This window comes from Peromyscus leucopus, chromosome 4, assembly GCF_004664715.2.
Source record: "Peromyscus leucopus breed LL Stock chromosome 4, UCI_PerLeu_2.1, whole genome shotgun sequence".
NCBI lineage: Eukaryota > Metazoa > Chordata > Mammalia > Rodentia > Cricetidae > Peromyscus > Peromyscus leucopus.
In genome coordinates, this window is record NC_051066.1 from 103,359,020 (window position 1) to 103,376,993 (window position 17,974).

At 54.9% G+C, this 17,974-nt stretch overlaps 1 protein-coding gene and 1 long non-coding RNA gene across 2 annotated transcripts; one reads left to right on the top strand and one right to left on the bottom strand.

The window, feature by feature from the left end:
- Positions 1 to 413: 413 nt before the first annotated feature.
- LOC119087788 lies at positions 414 to 2,710 on the bottom strand. The gene is made up of 2 exons (XR_005091269.1): positions 2,386 to 2,710; positions 414 to 814 (listed from the first exon to the last, which is right to left on the bottom strand). It is a non-coding gene; the product is annotated as an uncharacterized LOC119087788 (long non-coding RNA).
- A 10,380-nt stretch (positions 2,711 to 13,090) lies between these two features.
- Positions 13,091 to 15,429, top strand: Dusp2 (dual specificity phosphatase 2). The gene is made up of 4 exons (XM_028892727.2): positions 13,091 to 13,622; positions 13,722 to 13,843; positions 14,235 to 14,454; positions 14,566 to 15,429. Exons 1-4 carry the CDS (start codon positions 13,223 to 13,225, stop codon positions 14,778 to 14,780), a joined length of 957 nt encoding a protein of 318 aa, XP_028748560.1. The 5' UTR covers positions 13,091 to 13,222; the 3' UTR covers positions 14,781 to 15,429.
- The last annotated feature ends 2,545 nt before the right edge of the window (positions 15,430 to 17,974 follow it).

Below are 17,974 nucleotides of genomic sequence, written 5' to 3' on the forward strand. Positions count from 1 at the left end.
AGTGGGACTCTGTTGGGCCTGATGTCCTTCTTAGGAAAAGGGATTTTGACGGGAGTGTGGAAGCTCGAAGGAACTGGGAGGCAGGCGCCCGATGTCTGGGCATGAGGAACCCTTATCATCATCTGGTTAGGGCTGAGAGTGGTGGCTATTTGTCTGCATTCCCAGGACCTGGGAGGCGGAGGCAGGACGGTGGGGAATACTGAGGCCAGTCTGGGCTATCTAGTAAAATACTGTTTAAAAAAAAAAAATCTAGCCGGGCGGTGGTGGCGCACACCTTTAATCCCAGGACTCGGGAGGCAGAGCCAGGCGGATCTCTGTGAGTTCCAGGCCAGCCTGGTCTACAGAGCGAGATCCAGGACAGCCAGAGCTACACAGAGAAACTCTGTCTTGAAAAACAAAACAAACAAATGTGGTAGGAGGTAACAGGGCCTGGTTCATTCTGACTGGTTGGTTTAACAGCTCTCCGTCACGGCCTCGCACTGGCCTCAGAACAGTTTGTTCTGTCGCTTGATGCACCCACTCGCCCGCGTGGGTGGTCGGTCCCTGATCGTTTCACACCATGGTGTCAAGTGCTCTGCTGCTTTCTGGTTAGACAGTGTGCACAGGCTGCGGGCACAGCTCAGCCACAGAACACTCTGCCCGTAGCTTACACAAAGCGCTGGGTTCGGGCCCCAGCACTGTCTAAAACTAGGCACCCCTGTAGTTCCAGCTCGTAGAGGTGAAGGCCGGAGGAGAGGTCCGTGATCATCGTGCTGTGTTGGAGCTAGAGGCCAGCCGGCAGCCTCGCATACATGTATCGAGAAAACCTTGGATTCTGCACCCAAAAAAAAAAAAAAAAAAAATTACCAACAAAACAATGAAAAACAAGCAAGCAAGCAAACAAACAGGCCTTGCTCTTTGCCCTCTTTCTTTGTGTCGCATTCCTAACAAGTTCTGAAGACTCAGGTAGATGAACGGGGGAGACGGTTCAGCAGGTGAGGCTCTGGCCGCACAAGCCAGGAAGATGGAGGGAGAGGAACAGTCCACAAAGTTGGACTTTGGTTTCCACATCCATGCTGTGGCATGACATGTCCCTTTCTCTCTCTCTCTCTCTCTCTCTCTCTCTCTCTCTCTCTCTCTCTCTCTCTCTCTCTCTCTCTCTCTCACACACACACACACACACACACACACACACACACTTTTTTTTTTTTTTTTTTAAGAGTAAGACAGGTTTATGGGGAGAGAGTTCCAGCCCTTAGGTGGGATCTGGCCACATGTGAAGTCCTATGCCCCAGGTCCTGGACAGACATCTATCTCTCTTCTGCCCCCACTAGGTGGGGTGTAGGCAGGGCTGCTTGCACCCCGAGAAGCTGCTGGGGGCAGAAGGAAGAGCTAGCAAGGCTGTGTCCATCTTTGAGAGCCTTTCCAGGAGGACTGGGCAAGAGTGGCGCCCTGAGCACTGCTAGCCACTGGGAAGGCGGGACAGGTGGCTAGGAGACAGGGGACATGGGCTGCTTCCCACCTCTATGCGGCCCACATTCGGGGAGATCCCTTGGTCTGTAATGGAGCTGGTGATTATTGTCTCCCGGAAGGATGGGAAGCTGAAAGCTGGCTTGTGGTGGTCTCAGAGTACTTGCGATTGTGAAAATGTGGCCGGGTGGTTCCGATTTTCAGCGGAAGGAGGCAGCACCATTGGACAGGGGCTGCTGGAGTGGAGCCAAGAGCCCCTCAGCGCCAGGAGCCTGGGCCACTGCAACCGGGCTTGGTTTTTTGTCAGGGATAGTCTGGTTCCAGGATCTAGGGGCTGTGGTGGTAGGGATGTATGTGTGGGGAATCTTCAGGTTGTCCTGTTAAGCAACTAGGCTAGGATCAGAGCCCCAAGCATCACGGCCTGGCAGGTGAAGGATGCAAAAAAAAGTGTATGTGGAAGTCACCAAAACTCTTTCTGTACTTGATGTGAAGAACCGTGGAGGTCATGCTGGCTATCCCCCTGCCTCAAGGAGGCCTCAGTTCCCACAGGGAAAAGACTCTGGGTTGGGGCAGGGGTGTCTTCAGAATACTTACCTTGGTCCCACACCTTTTTTTTTTTTTTTTTTTTTTTTTTTCATTTTTTAACATACCAACCACAATTTCCCCTCCGTCCTCTCTTCCTGCTCCTCCCCCCACCTCCTCCTCTCCCCCCCCATCCACTCCTCCTCCCTTCAGAAAGGGGCAGGCCTCCCATGAGAGTCAGCAAAGCATGGCATATCAAGTTGAGGTTGGATCAAGCTCCTCCCGCTGCATCAAGGCTGGGCAAGGCATCCCAACATGAGGAACAGGTTCCAAAAAGCCAGCTCGTGCTCCAGGGACAGGTCCTGATCCCACTCCTAGGGGCCCCCCAAACAGACCAGGCTGCACAACTGTTACCCGCATGCAGAGGGTCCCTCATCTTGCAGTCTCCTGTCTTATTTCTGCCCCAAGGGACAAATGCTTGATGCTGAGGGTAGGCCTGGTCTGGGTTAAGCCAGGATGTCCATGTCCCTCCTTAGACCCAGGGCTCAGGGAGGTGGCACCGAGTGCCAACCCGGGTCTCAAAGTGTGTGCTCCAGGCTGGGGCTGCCACTGAACTGGGCGACAGGCAGTGCAGAGGAAGTCAGCTGGGTCAAGCTGGGATGTGTGGGAAGTTCCACAGCCAGGGAGCACCCCTCCCTGCTGACATCACAAAGAACAGCAAGAGCAGAGGTCCGGAATTTGGGGTGCAGAGAGAACGAAGTTGTGTGTGGAGTTCTTTAACCGTGGCGAACAGGAGGGAACCGGGTCCGTGCCATCCTGAGGCTTCGAGCCGGGGGAGACAGGCTCCAGTGGGTGGGTGTCAGGGGCTCCACCTTTCCTACATCTGCAGAGGGAGGCTGACGTGGAGAGGGACTTGTCAAGGCATGCGAGGACTGGGCCCCGACCTGAGCAACTGCTCAGGCTTCCTCCCCACATCCTGCTGAGGGTGCGTGCGTGTGTGTGTGTGTGTGTGTGTGTGTGTGTGTGTGTGTGTGTGTAATTGGTATATATGTGGGTATGATGGAGTGAGTTTTGTGATGGTGTGTGTGTGTGTGTGTGTAATTGGTATATATGTGGGTATGATGGAGTGAGTTATATGTGATGGGTGTGTGTGTGTGTGTGTGTGTTTGTTAATGTGTGATGGAGTGAGTTATATGATGTGATGATGTGTGATGTGTGTGTGTGGTGTGTGGTGTGTGTCTGTGAGTGTGCGGAGGGTGGGACAGCCTAAAGAGGGCCAGGAGAGGGGAGGCTGAGGAGGAGGGGCGAGGCTGGCAAAGAGCGGAGAGAGCAAAGCCAGACTGAGAGAAAGGAGAAGTCACTGCCCGGGGCTTCCAGGCGGAGTGAAGGCCGACACTTCCTGTGTTGGTACCTGTGCTCCTCCACGCCCTCAGCAGGGAGGAGCCTCAGCAGGGGCTCTGGTCTATGACTGTTGTCTTTGGGGCTGGCACCTGAGGCCTGGGGCTTCCCCCCCTGTCTTGAGCCTTTCCTGGGGATCTCAGTCCAGCCAACCAGCTGGCGACGGCTGGCACATGGGGTATGCCTGGGACCTGTCGGTTCTGTCCCAGCAGCGAGTGTAGGTCATCACAGCTCCTGCCAGCCTGGCCTGGAGGCCCTGCCTGCCACTGGAGCCACCTCTCCAGAGATCTTCCTTCTGCAGGTAACGTCCTGCGTCCTGCCTCTCTGCAGTGGAAGTGAGCAGCTGCTCCTTGGCTTAGGCCCTGCTGTGAGTGAGGCTGGGAGCAGGGACAGACGGCCATCTGGGCAGCAGCTACACCTGGAAGGAGAGGAGCAGGGGACAGAGGGTGATTTAGTCTCACCGTAGTGCTCCAGAGGTGTGCAAGCTGCAGCAGCATGATGCACCACAGCACTGACGGGACTGCCTCACCCAGAGTGGAGGCTTCAGGTGCATTGCTGTGATGAGAAAATCCATCTCCAGCGGGCAGTACATGTTCGGGACCAGTAGGCGCTAGCACAGGACAGGGAGCCCTTCTGCTAGATGCAAATCACAACTAAGCAGAACCAAGTGACATCCCCTCAAACCAGCACTGATGATGGAGGTGTGTGCATGTGGAAGGTGGTGTCAGGGGTGTGTTTCTGGCTCTAACCAATATGGTGTGTGTTGTGTGTGTGTTGTGTGTGTGTGTGTGTGTTGTAATTGTTTTGTGGTATGTGGGTGATTATATGTGATGGGGTGTGTGTGTGTGTGTTTGTATACTGTGGTATGATGATATTATATGTGTGTGTGTGTGTGTGTGTGTGTGTGTGTGTGTGTGTGTGTGTATTGTATTGTGGGTATCGGGTGGGTATATGTGATGGTGTGTATGGTACTGTGTGGGTGTCAGTACCTATGTGTGGAGAGGCAGAAACCAGGCCCCAGAAATGGTCCTTAGCAGTCTGACAGCTTGCTCCTTCCCGGGCAGCACAGAGGAGGTAGCACTGGCCAGTGAGGGAAGGGGACTGTCACTCTTCAGCTGGCTGAGAAATGGACTAGAGGAGTTGCATCTAGGCAGGGACAAGTTGCGTGTTAGAAGTGGGCGGGCACTTACAGAGAGTGTTTGTCTCAGGTCAGGGGTGGTGGTGTGTGGGCTGCAGAAAGACAGGTGGGAGTGTGTGAGGAGTTGGCCTGTGGACCCGGGGTCTGGCTCCTGGGGCCACGGTGGAACCTCTGATGCAGGGTTTCTGTGGGCTATGCTGGCACCTGGGAGGCCACATCATGGTGGGTGTGTTCAAGGGCACTGTGGGTTTGAGGACAGACATGCCAATAGGGTGTGTAAACATGAGGGTACATGTGTGAGACTGTGCACGTCTGTGTGGGGGCACACGCGACCCCCGGTGTCTGGGGACACTCCATGATGACCTACAAGGCTGACTGTGCACATCTGTGTGTGGGCGCACACGACTCCCGCTGTCTGGGGACACTCCATGATGACCTACAAGGCTGACTGTGCACGTCTGTGTGTGGGCACACGCGACCCCCGGTGTCTGGGGAGAATGGTTGGGCTTTTTCAGGAACTGCCATCTGCAGGAAACATCTTATCTCACTTGAGCATTGATCCTGCCCGATCCTCCCAGGTGCTTCCTCTCTGGGGACCACGCACAAGCTGAGCCCCTGTCCCCGCATCCTGCTGCGTCCACCCTCACCCCCACTGTCAGTTCTCTTGGACCATGGCTTGGAGACCCTCCTTTCTTAGCCTCTTTGCCTCGGCATTGAGTGGGCACCCCTTTTCCAGTCACAGAAGTCTGAGTTGGGGGTGCACACACAGCAGGCCCTGGCTGGGCTCAGGCTCAGGAGGGTGAGAGCAGAAGGCTCGCAAGAGCCCTCCCCGACTCTCCTCTCTGTCCCCCTCCAGTCTGCTCAAGGTCCTTGCTGGCTCTTTTCATCTGCGACCTAGGCTGACGCCACTGTCCCCTGTCCCCGAGCCACTGCATTAGCGTCTGACCTCACTCTGTGGCCACTTCATGCTCCACCTGTTCACCTCCCACAGCTGAGTGCCACTCTGATGGTTCCGCACCATCAGAACCGTTCCAGGGTTCCCACTTCACGGGAAGTTAAGGACCTGCCAGCCAGCTGCTCCCATGACCCTCTGCTTGCCCTTCTGCCTCTTGCTTTGGTCTGGACTATCTCCTCCGGCTGGCCTCTTGCCATCCCCCACGTTACAGCTAAAGGCGACATTCAGTGGAAGCTTCCTCATTGCCCCTCTGCCCTCTCAGGGCCCGCTGAGGGCTTACCTCAGCCTCTGCTACTCTGACGTGATCTTACTAAAGTATGCACAGTCCGGTCTCGGCTCCCTTGGAGGGTCACCCCAGAGAGGACAGAGCCTTATCTATCTCATTCATGGTTATATCCTCAGCACCCAGAACAGAGCCTGGCACCCTAACATACACCTGGTGAGTCACGAGTACCGGGACATGAGGAGATCTGGGGCAAGTGGTTTGCCCAGGGTCATCAAAGTGGGAGTGGATGAACTTGCCCTTGAACCCAGGACACCTTGCTCTTCATGGAAGTGATGATGGGCACCCGCTGATATGTCTGGAGAGTTTGCTTTCTGGAACCATCCACTGCTTTGAGGACCTCAGGACAGTTCTCTCCTGGAGCCTGGGGCATGATGGGAATAAGGGCCAAGGCCTATGTCTAAACATAGCTACCAGTAGAGAGGCCTCAATGCCCAACCCAGACCTGGGCACCGTGGGTTTTTTGTTTGTTTGTTTGTTTGTTTGTTTGTTTGTTTGGTATGGAGCACAGTGGACTTTTGGTGGGGAGCAGAGGCCTGTGTGTCTGCAGCTGTGATATATTTGCAACTGGTCTGGGAAATAGCACTCCAGCTCCTGAGACAGTCAGCACTCCCGAGATGGGAGCCTCGGCGGCCAGGACTTAGAGAGAAGAGGGTGTGGGCAGAGCAGGGCATCTGGTAGGAAGGACCTGGATCCTGGGAGCATGGCAGGAGGGGACACAACTTAAGTTCCAAGTATGGCTCCACTCTCTACTGACTTTGAGAGCTTGGGAAAGGTATATAATTTCCCAGTGCCTTGGGCTTCCCGCTGCATATTTGGTGTAGCACTCTTTCTGGCCTTTGGTGGCTTTGGGGGTTTAAATCTGATCATTTTTAGAAATGGGACAGGGCAGGGCCTATGGAAAGCACAATGTAGTTGTTACTGTGAGAAAGGCACGTGGGTGGTATGTGTCGGGGGGAAGGGATGAATGCAGGACAAAGCCAGGTCCCTGGAGACTCTTTCTAGAGACAGGGAAGGCCAATGGTTAGAATCCAGGCTCCAGTGAGTGTCCCATAGGCTGGGTAGTTCTCCTAGTTAGGGTTACTATTGCTGTGATGAGACACCATGACCCAAAACAAGTTGGAGACAAAGGGTTAGTTTTGCTTACGCTTCCACATCCCTGTTCCATCACTGGAGGAAGTCAGGGTGGGAACTCAAACAGGACAGGAACCTGGAGGCGGGATCTAATGCAGAGGCCATGGAGCGAGGGGTCTGCTTACTGGCTTGTTCCTCATGGCTTGCTCAGCCTGCTTTCTTATAGGACCCAGGACCACCTGCTCATGGGTGTCCCCACCCACATTGCCTGGGCCCTCCCCCATCAATCACCCTTTAAGCTTGCCTACAGCCTGACGTTATGGGGGCGTTTTCTTAATCGAGGCTCCCCGCTCTCCGGTGACTAGCTCCTGTCAAGTTAACATGAAACTAGCCAACGCGGCGGCCTTGGCACCTCCACTGGCATGACTTTGAACTTCGGTTTCTGTCTCAGTTCACTTGTGCTGCTGTAATCAAATACCTGAGGCTGCACAGTTAATGAAAAACAGGGACGGGATAAGAAGACCGTTGGAACACACAAGGGTGGGCATCAGTGGAGGGCCGCTTACTGTGATGCTGGCTGTGATCATTTCCATAATACAGGCACCAACCCTATCCACCCTCTTGGCTTAGTCACCCCTCGTTAGGCTCTTCTTCTATTTTTTTTTAAATTTTATTTGATTTAAATAACATTTTTTTCATTTATTTTACATACTGACCGAAGTTTCCCCTCCCTCCTCTCCTCCCGTTCCCCGCCCCCCCCCGCTTCCCATCTCACCCCCCCCCATCCACTTCTCCTCTGGCTCCCTTCAGACAGGGGCAGGCCTCTCTTGGGCTTGAACAAGGCATCAAGTCGAGGCAGGTAGGCCCTTCTTCTAAACCAGTGCTTCTCAGCCTTCCCAGTACAGCTCCCCACGCTGTGGTGACCCCCAAACCCTAAAATTATTTTTGTTGCTACTTCATAACTGTAATTTTGCTACCGTCATGAATTGTAATGTAAACATCTGTTTTCCAAGGGTCTTAGGAGACCCCTGTAAAAAGGCTGTTCAACCCCAAAAGGGGCTGTGACCTAGAGGTTAAGAAGAACCACTGTTCTAAACATGGTTGTATATACATTAAACGTAGCCAAGACGTACTTTTGTGTAGATGCATGGAGCCACTGAAGTTTCTCTATTTCCAAGAGAATAGTGACGAGAAGGAGATGAAACTTACACACAGTAATGTCTTTAAGGCTCCTTAACATACGGTGGTTCTCTTTATGGAGGGCCCAGAAAGTTTAAAGTATTTGCCTAGGCTGTCCAGCCTCGTGGGCTCAGGATGGGTGGGAGCCACTACAGCAAATGTGTGACGGGGAGGTGGGAAAGGTAGAAAAAAATCGAGTGATGCGAACAGTGTGGAGAGAGGCGGAGCTGGAGATGCCACAGCGGTGACGGGGACAGAGAGGGCTGAGGTCGACCCCGGCTGTCTCCCAGCAGGCTCGGCAGGATGGTGTACAACAGCCTGGAGCTTATGCAGACCCAGACTCAGCCCCGAAGATGCCGTCCAGCCTCAGGATCCTCTGGCTTTGGGCAACGATGGAGGCTGGAGGTGAGGAAGAGTTTACATTCTAGATTGGACCTCCTCGAATGACCACCAGCCCTGTGATGCCATCGGAGGCCATGTTGGTATCGGTGGTTCACGCTGCTGTCCCAGGCTGCAACGAAGCCCGAGATCCAGGTGGACATAAGTACTCTGTGCTGCCGCCTGGCGTCCTCAGTCTTTGCTGCCTGGGGGGAGCCACGCTGACGGGAGTGGCGTGTATAACTACCTGAGACCATCTTGAAGCCCATGGTCCGTCCTTTCAGCTGCTGAGGGCCATGAGTGGATCAATGGCCCTGATATGGCCAAGGGCCATGTTGATGTCTGTGGCCCCTGTTTCCACTGAAGCCCATGTGGATGCCCATGGTCTGGCCTTCCGCCTAAAGCCATGTTAATGTTCGTGGGCTCAGGAGACCTGGCCCCACCCCTTGCTGGCCATTGAGTGAGGGCACTGGTGTGGGCCCCGGAGGAAGAGCCGGCCCTGCCCTTCAGTTTCTGATCCTGGAAGTCTCTAACTCCTCAGGGCCTAGAAGTCTCCTGCCACAGTGCACCTAGCTCTGGTCAGGAGTCCTCTGATGACCTCGGAACCCAGTGTGGTCATATTTCTGAGAATCAACTGCTATAACCCTAGTGGCAGTTTTTCCTCCATAGCCTGCTCTTCCCTCCCGCACTGTGCCTAAGCCACAGATGCCTCTGGCTGCCAGCATGGGAGTGGGGTTGGTTCACTGCTGAGGGGCTTAGGAGCCCAATGTATTCTGGGGGTGGGTGCCCTAGAAGTGAGGGTCTCCTCTAGCCATATCCAGGTACACAGGCAGGGGCATAGTCAAAACTCCAGTCCTTACATGGATGTGTGTGGGTCAAGGTGTAGCCTCTACCCTGACCATGGGGATACTCACCATTGTCCACTGGGGCTCCTCCCTGCCCTGTGACTCATGCTCCTGTCTTTATGGGAGACCATAGCTATGGGGAGAGCCAGATCCCCTGAACCACACAGTGCACAAAGCTGGAAGGGGCTGTGACAGTGCCCTCCAGGGCAAGGTGTTCCCACTCTGGCGTCTCCAACCTGCATCACGACTTACAGAGTGTTTGGGAACTGTCTGTGCCTTACCTAATAGCTTTCCTAAGTTGATTTTTTTTATTTTTACAACCCTAGCATTTATTTTAAAAGGAAAAGATAATCATTACTCTAGTGGATAACTAGTGTCACTGGCCATGAATACAACGTGATCGTGAAGTTAAGTATTACTGAGACGATGAAGTCAGCTCCTTGAAGGCGTCACTAGGGGTTTACTGCTGGATCCCCAGCCCCCAGAGCAGGACCTGGCACACAAGTTCTCAGGACTGAGTGTGCTACTGAGTCAGAGAGTAAATGCAGGAGGGAATGAGGGACCCGAGCTTCAGTGAGAAGGAGGAAGAGCGGAGGTCACAGGGTCCCTGAAGCCAGCCATGAGTGCACAGATTCAGATAACCAAAGGGTGGAACTTCCTCACTGTGTGCTTTGGAGTTCAGTGACCCCTATTGAGACGCGGCCTGTGCACATCAAAGGACCTCCTGGGCACAACAGGAACCCAGAGTTCAGGTGGCAGGCTCCTCTCACTCACATTCAACATGAGAGCAGGTCTAGGGGAGCCTCCTTGGTCCTTCTGCTCCACAAACACATCTGACAAACACGCGGGACGTGCCAGCCTCTCCTACGACATGCCCGTCTGCTTGTGGCCAGCATGATCTTTGGGGCTTCCTGCCTCACCTTCCCCAGCAGGAGACAGAATGGCCATGTGGCCTCCTCCGCCTGCTCCCCACAGTGCTAACCAGGTTGTGTTGGCCGCTGAGCTCAGGGCCTGGGGTTCGGGTCTTTGCTTGGCAGGAGCCTGTGGGGGCGACTGCGGCATAGCATCCGGGTGGGAGGCTTGGCACAGGAAAGCTGATGTCACCCCTGACTCACTCTTCAGGCAGGGCCGTGGGCGGCCCATCACTCATCCCTATGGTCACTCTCACCTTCGTAACTAACCCTGGCTCTGGCCTTTCGGCCCGGCTACTCACATCTCCTCTCCTCCCCGGGCCATCTGCTTGAGGCTAGGCTTGGAAGGAAGGGGAAGAGAAAGGGCATCGGGGCAGAGCCCCGAGCATCTGACCGTGGAAGGGAAACCCATCCTACAAGCCGACTGAGTGGACAAACCGGAATCCCAGAGGCAGAAGGCCAGTGACGTCTAAGCAGCCGTCCAAATAAATGGTTACAGAAAATAACACAGAGGAGTATCATTTGTTCCAGTTGGGTACCCCACGGGTTTAACTGAAGAAAGAAAAATAAATAAAACCTGAGCCCCAAACTCACTTGTTAGGTCTGGGCTGTAAGAGCAAGGCCGTGAAACACCTTACACAGAAACCAGCAGCTGTATGGGCACTCACTGTCTAGTGATGACGCACTGGCAGCCTGTGGAGCAGCCAGCCTGCCTGGGACCTCCCCCATGCCACCCCAGTGTATGTCCAGAGTCCTGCCTCCTCTTCCTCCCCCATGCCACCCCAGTGTATGTCCAGAGTCCTGCCTCCTCTTCCTCCCCCATGCCATCCCAGTGTATGTCCAGAGTCCTGCCTCCTCTTCCTCCCCCACGCCACCCCAGTGTATGTCCAGAGACCTGCCTCCTCTTCCTCCCCCATGCCATCCCAGTGTATGTCCAGAGTCCTGCCTCCTCTTGGAAGGCTCCCAGTGAACGAGAAGGCGGCAAGGGGTGTCTGACATCCTGCAGATGACTCATTTGTGGGGAGGGATGTGGGCTCTTCTACCCCAGCCTTGGACTTTCACCCTGGTATTGAAGGTGGGGTTTCCCCCTGATTTGCAAATCCAGCAGAAGGTGAAAGCAAGCCCCTCTTTTATGGTTAATTTGGCCTCCTTGAGTTCGTCTGGGTATGTCAGCCCTGAAAAGGACACAGCTCCAGGGAGGGTGGTGTTATGTGTGACAGACCCATGCTGGCTCAGATGCAAAGACGGAGACACCCGATAAACCTTCAGCAACACACTGTCACCCTGCAGGGAACCCCAGCAGCATTGGAGTCAGGGAGCTGGAGTTTCCCACAAAGCTAAGCTGACTTCATTTCTGCTGCAGGGACCTCAGCTGGCAGGGCCTCCCTCGTCTCCACAGCTGGAAGGCTGTGGCTCCAGGCAGGGCAGGTGACTCCGGTCAGCAAGACTAGACATGATGGTCCCCCTTCGTGCTCTGTAATTTGTCCCTGGAATCAGCCATTAAGTCATCTGTGAGGTTGATGCCGAGGATAAGAGCCCCTATCGGCTTTAGGGATCTATGGTCCAGACTCCCTGGCTGGGCTGTCAGTTCTGCTGTATCAGCCTCCAGTCTGGCTTGGTGGTGGGAAGGGACAGTCCAGGCTGTGGTGGCAGGGCCTGGAACCAGCGTGCATGACGGTGACACAGGCACGTGATATCTGGTTCAGGCGTCCTGGTGCTTCTCCCTTGCCTTCTGTGTCCCCCAGGGGACCCACGCTCCAGGCCAAGAGGAAAGACGCAGCATTCTGCTCCAGCACCCATATACCCTACCATAGGCCGGGGGGTCACACAGGCCTTAGCTGTAGGCCTCCAAGACCGCGGAAACACGATCTGTAGGAAGCTGAAAGCGCCTAAGGGCACAGAGGCTCGGCTCAAGGAAACAGGATTTGGGAGGCTGGGTTTTGAACACTTGTCCCCACCCACCACGTCTGCTTCAGATGGGGTTCAGCCACCTACGAACATTTCTTGCCCCCAACCCAGGAGCCCCCGGGGGCGCCCACACACAGCTGGGCCTCACCACATCCTCCAGGAGGGGGGCTGGCACTTGGGTGGGGGAGGACAGACGGGCTGTGGGTTACTCAGCTCTCCGTTCTTACAGCTGGGGGTGGGACCGAGGCCTGTCGCAGGAGGGTTTGTAGCTCTAAGGGGTTGGGAGGGGGCAGGTTCTGCAAGTGGCTCTCCCTCTTCCCCTCAAATTCCCGCCAGGCCTGGCTAGGCCCTGGGAGAGCCCAGCAGAGGACTTCCCCTTCAAACGTAGCCGGTAGTACTTCTTCTAGGGCCCTTGGGGGTTTCCCTGGGCCCCTGGGGAAAGAAGCTGTCCTAGTCATAAGTGGAAACGTCACAGGCCCCTGCTCCCCTCCCCTGTAAAGCCCCCAGATCCAGGACTTTGCCTTCCAGGGCCTACTCCAGCCAGGCCAACTTTCGGTAAAAGCCTGCCCTGGGGAGAAGGGGATAGACATTTTCCTAAGGTCTCTAAAATGGGGCAAGTGGTGTCCTACCTCCTAGTGTATCATCATCATCAGTAGCAACGGGCAATGGTCTATTATTTGTTATCGAAATTCCTAGAATGAACCCCTGGGAGAGAATGGGAAAAGCGAGGAAGCCTAAGACCCCCCTAACTCCAAGGCTCTGCGCCCCTGAGAAGCTGAGTTCCCCCAAGCACTTAGCGGCCCGGGCAGAGGGGAGAGCGCTCGGGCGTATACACTAGGGAGACGTAGGTGGGGCCCCTAGACTCCCGGCTGACGCTTGTCACGGTCTGGTCCCCAGTTCCTTCCCCCGCGTGTTTCTCCCCCAGATCCCCTCCCCCCAGTCCGCCCCGGCAGTCCCGGAGGCGGCCCAGCCCACGTCCCACGTGAAGCCACGGGGGCGGGCGCCGGCGCCTTCCTGTTCTACCCTTGTATGGCGACCCGAGGGGCGGGCTCTCGAGTACTTAAGCAGGGGCGCCACAAAACACGCCCAGCGCCAACAGCTGGGGCCACACACACTCGCCACCGCGGGAGCCGGGGAAGGGCGAGCCGAGGGAGAGGACCGCGGGGATCAGGAGGCTTTGCGATGCCGATCGCCATGAGGCTGGAGGCGGCACTCGAGCTGGAGTGTGCGGCGCTGGGCGCCCTGCTGCGGGAGCCGCGGGAGGCCGAGGGCACGCTGCTGCTCGACTGTCGCCCGTTCCTGGCCTTCTGCCGGCGCCACGTGCGCGCCGCGCGGCCGGTGCCCTGGAACGCGCTGCTGCGGCGCCGTGCGCGCGGCACCCCCGCCGCCGCCCTCGCCTGCCTGCTGCCGGACCGCGCGCTCCGGGCACGCCTGGGTCGCGGGGAGCTGGCCCGCGCCGTGGTGCTGGACGAAGGCAGCGCGTCGGTGGCGGAGCTCTCGCCCGACGGCCCCGCTCACCTGCTGCTCGCCGCGCTGCTGCATGAGATGCGCGCGGGATCCACGGCCGTGTGCTTCCTGCGAGGTGAGCCGGCGCCCCGGAACTCCGCGCTCCGCACCCCGCGCGCCCCGCGCCCCCGGCCTCTTGGTTGACCTTGCCTTTCCTTTCTTGCGCTCCCCGCAGGTGGCTTCGAACGCTTCCAGGCATGCTGTCCAGATCTGTGCTCTGAAGCCCCTGCCCAGGCGCTACCTCCTGCTGGGGCCGAAAATAACAGCTCCGACCCTAGGGCTCCCATCTATGACCAGGTGAGTTGAAATCGGAATTCTTTGTCTTCCTTTTTAGTGCCATTGTCCATACAAGAGGGATGCCTCTGGGGGAAAGCCAGGGTGTGTTCAAGTACACATTGTGTGTGATTGTGTGTGATATTGTGTGTGTGTGTGTGTGTGTGTGTGTGTGCGCGCGCGCGCGCGCACTTGACATGCAAATGATGCGAATGTGTATATCCTCATACGGACTTTAAGGCATGAGTGGCATATGTGTGTCATATGTGTGCCCCCTTGTATCCTCAAGACTTTCAGTTCTGTTCTTGGTCAGAGAACTGGCCTAGAGCTCCTCTAGTATGTAGCCAGCCCATGATGTCTCTGCCCCACTCAGGGCCAAGGCTGAGGTCTCACCAGTGTCCCCTTCCTCCTCCAGGGCGGTCCTGTGGAGATCTTGCCCTACCTGTACCTGGGCAGCTGCAGCCACTCCTCGGACCTCCAGGGGCTTCAGGCCTGCGGTATCACAGCCGTGCTCAATGTCTCTGCCAGCTGCCCCAACCACTTCGAGGGGCTGCTCCATTACAAGAGCATCCCGGTAGAAGATAACCAGATGGTGGAGATTAGTGCCTGGTTCCAGGAGGCTATCGGCTTCATTGGTAAGGGAACCTCAGCCCAGGGGTCTGGGGGAGCTGTCTGGGGGCAGCGGGGAGGCCTGTTTCCTCCGTCCACCTCCCTGTCTGACTCCCCCCTCCCCATTTCCTTCGCAGACTCAGTGAAGAACAGTGGGGGCCGGGTGTTGGTGCACTGCCAAGCTGGTATCTCCCGCTCAGCCACCATCTGCCTGGCATACCTGATTCAGAGCCACCGGGTACGGCTGGACGAGGCCTTTGACTTTGTCAAGCGACGTCGGGGGGTCATCTCCCCCAACTTCAGCTTCATGGGGCAGCTCCTGCAGTTTGAGACTCAGGTGCTGTGCCACTGAGTCAGACCCTGGCCTGGCCCCACCGTGCTGCCTCTCACGGACTCCTGGGGGAAGCTGCTGTGGACGGCTGGCTCTTCTCTAGCCTAGCTCATCCCTCACCTTCTCCTCAAGTTGGGGTGCTAGCAAAGCCAGGGTGATGGCTTTTCTGATATGGTGCTCTTCTGCTGGGGGACTAAGGGCTGGCCCTTATTCGGGGGACCAGGGCAGATAGTCTATTTGCTCTCCCTCTCCCAACTCTGGCAGAAATTAAGTGGACTCTAACCACTCCCCCCCTGTATTGTAGTCCCACTATGTTAAAGCCCTTGGTAGCCCAAGGGCTCATGGAACAAGCTGTGACAAGCAGGAACCGTGTGTAGGGGTGTGTAGCCTTGACCCAAAGCTCGAGCCTTGGCTCCCAGGGGAGCCAGGAAGTGATGTGTGTGTGTGTCTTGTGTTATTGACATCTTGCTTTTGTGTAAGTATGCGTGTGTCTCGCCACAGTTGGTGCTGAAAAGTTGTTTGTGTTCAACTGACATGTAACACTTCCTCCCTGACTTCCTCCCAGCCCTGGGGGCCAGGGAGGGGGGCGTTGGAAACAGCACTTTATATTTATATAGAACATTGAGGATGTGTCAATAAAAACAACGTTTTGTTTAAAAAAGAGCAATAACACAAGCGTCTGGTCTCAAGTCCGTACCTGCGATGGCTGAGCAACTGAGTGGTCTTCGCCGCTGTTCTGGCCTGGGGTCTTTCCCTCACAGGCTCTGGCTTGTGGTGGAACTGGGAGGGTTCAGGGAGGCAGATTCCAGGACTCAATGCTTTCCCCGATCAGACCCCCTTTCCTTGAGGACCACATTTTCCCAGTGTGTGATGGGCAGGTGTGTGTTGACTGAGGGCACTCAGATCATTGTCCGGAACCCAGAACAGAGGGCACTGGCTTCCTGGGGCTGAATGAAGGGTACACAACCTGTCCCTGGGGCCCATTCTCTCTGTCCTGGGGTAAGGCACTCAGGAACTAGGGTTCTTCTCAGCCTTCCTCCAGGACTATACCAGTTTCTATGGGGATCTGCCTGTGCTCTTGATGTCTCTCTAGCTCAGGGTGGGTAAGGGACACCTGGGCCCCAGAGTCTTAAATATCATCATCGCATTCATGTCATGACTGGTTGCTGGCTGTCCTACTTCATCTCATTCCTTACCCTCCTGTGTTTCTAACATCTTACCCTTCTAACAAATGGCCTCCCTCCCTCCCTCCCTCCCTCCTCTTCCTTTCATTCATTCATTTGGCTTGCCTGGAACTGGATATGTAGAGCAGGTTGGCCTCCAACTCACAAGAGAACCTCCTGCCTTTGCCTCCCGAGTACTGTGATTAAAGGCACGCACCACCACAAATGACATTTCATATTCTCTCTCCTTAAAATTTACTTATCATAATAAAACAAAACTCAACTTTACTATTCTATGTGTTCAGTAGTATTAGATAATAGTCACAGCAGTTTTCTCTAGAACTTTCCATCTTGAAAAATGGGAACACGCCGGGCGTTGGTGGCGCACGCCTTTAATCCCAGCACTCGGGAGGCAGAGCCAGGCGATCTGTGAGTTCGAGCAGGGCTACAAGTGAGCTCAGGAAAGCGCAAAGCTACACAGAGAAACTGTCTCGAAAAACAAAAAAAAAAAAAAAAAAAAAAAAAAAAAAAATGGGAACACATTATATGTGGACATTAATTTCCAAACCCTCCTCTGAGTGGCCTCTGCATTCTGCTGAATTGGTGACTCTGGGGACTCAATGAGTGGGGCCATACAGCATCTGTCTCCTTTTAAGAAATACATACTTTTTATTCTTTGAGAATTTCATACATGTATACAATATGTTTTGACCAAATTTACCTCTCCCTCTTCCAACCCTTCACACCCCCACCTTCACGTCCTCATTTTGTTTCCTTACCTACTAAGTCCAATTAGTGCTTCCCAAATACTCACGGGTGTGGGGTCGTCCAGTGGAGCCCGGGCACACCCCCAAAGAAAAATGACTCTAACAATCATCAACTGCCAATAGCTGCTTAGCTTGCGGCCTCGAGAGCCCCTCCCCCTCCATGCTGGAATTTTGACTGGCTTGATCTTGCACATTGCACAGGTAACCTCGGTTGCCCCAGGTTGGAGCACCACGGCCATGTCACATCCAGAAGACAGCATTTCACTGCTCTGCTCCCCGTTGGCTGGCTCTCACGTTCTTTCTGCCCCTTCATCTGAGAGGAGACATTCTCTGTGCTGTGGAGGGGACAGGGAGACATAGCTGTCCCCTTTGAGGATGAGCACTCAGTCGCTTATTCTCGGCACACTGACCAGCTAAGTCTCTGTGTTAACCTCTGCTCGATGCACAAAGAAGCCTCGCTAGCCAAGGCTGAGAGCACCACTGCTTCATGAATTGCTGGCACAGCCGCACTGAGTTGAGATGCAGGGTTCTCAGATCCCTCTGGCACTAGCAGGTTCCATGGAGCCCTGTGACTCCTGCCCACCAGTATTGTCTTCTTGGGACCAGCTTACTTAATCCACCTTAGTTTACAAATATTCTTGTTTGAAAGAAAAACTGCATTTTTGACCAGGTATGAGATTTTCCACCCAAGCAATGGGATGATAATGATGATGATGAATTTACTAAGCACATTTAACTATTTAGGCCATTATATATATATGAGAGAGAGAGAGAGAGAGAGAGAGAGAGAGAGAGAGAGAGAGAGAGAGAGAGACAGGCCTTCACTATGCAGCCCAGGCTAGACTCAATCTGATGGTTCCTATTTCAGACTCCCAAATTCTGGGATTACAGGTATGAACCACCATGACAACTCAAAAAAAAAAAAAAAAAAAAAAAAAAAAGAGTGTTTAAGGTTGTACATGGGAAGCTTTGACATATATGTGCATTGTGAATGGTTATTTCAATCAAGCTAATTGGCATTCACATCGGATGCATTGAAACCAGTCAACACCTTGCTCAGGCATCAGCAGCATCTGCCTTTATATCCCCTCTCCTTGTGGCTCTGACTTCTATTTCTTGAGAAATGCTGGCCCCAGATTCAGCAGGAAGGCTGGCAGGCCCTTGTGGTCAACAACTGATGCCCTTGACTCTGGCTTTCCTTCACTGGGCCCTGGGGTGGATTGGTTGGTGTGCTCCAGGCTGTTGATCCAGGTGGGATCTCTGCGTGAGGGTGTAACCAATAGGA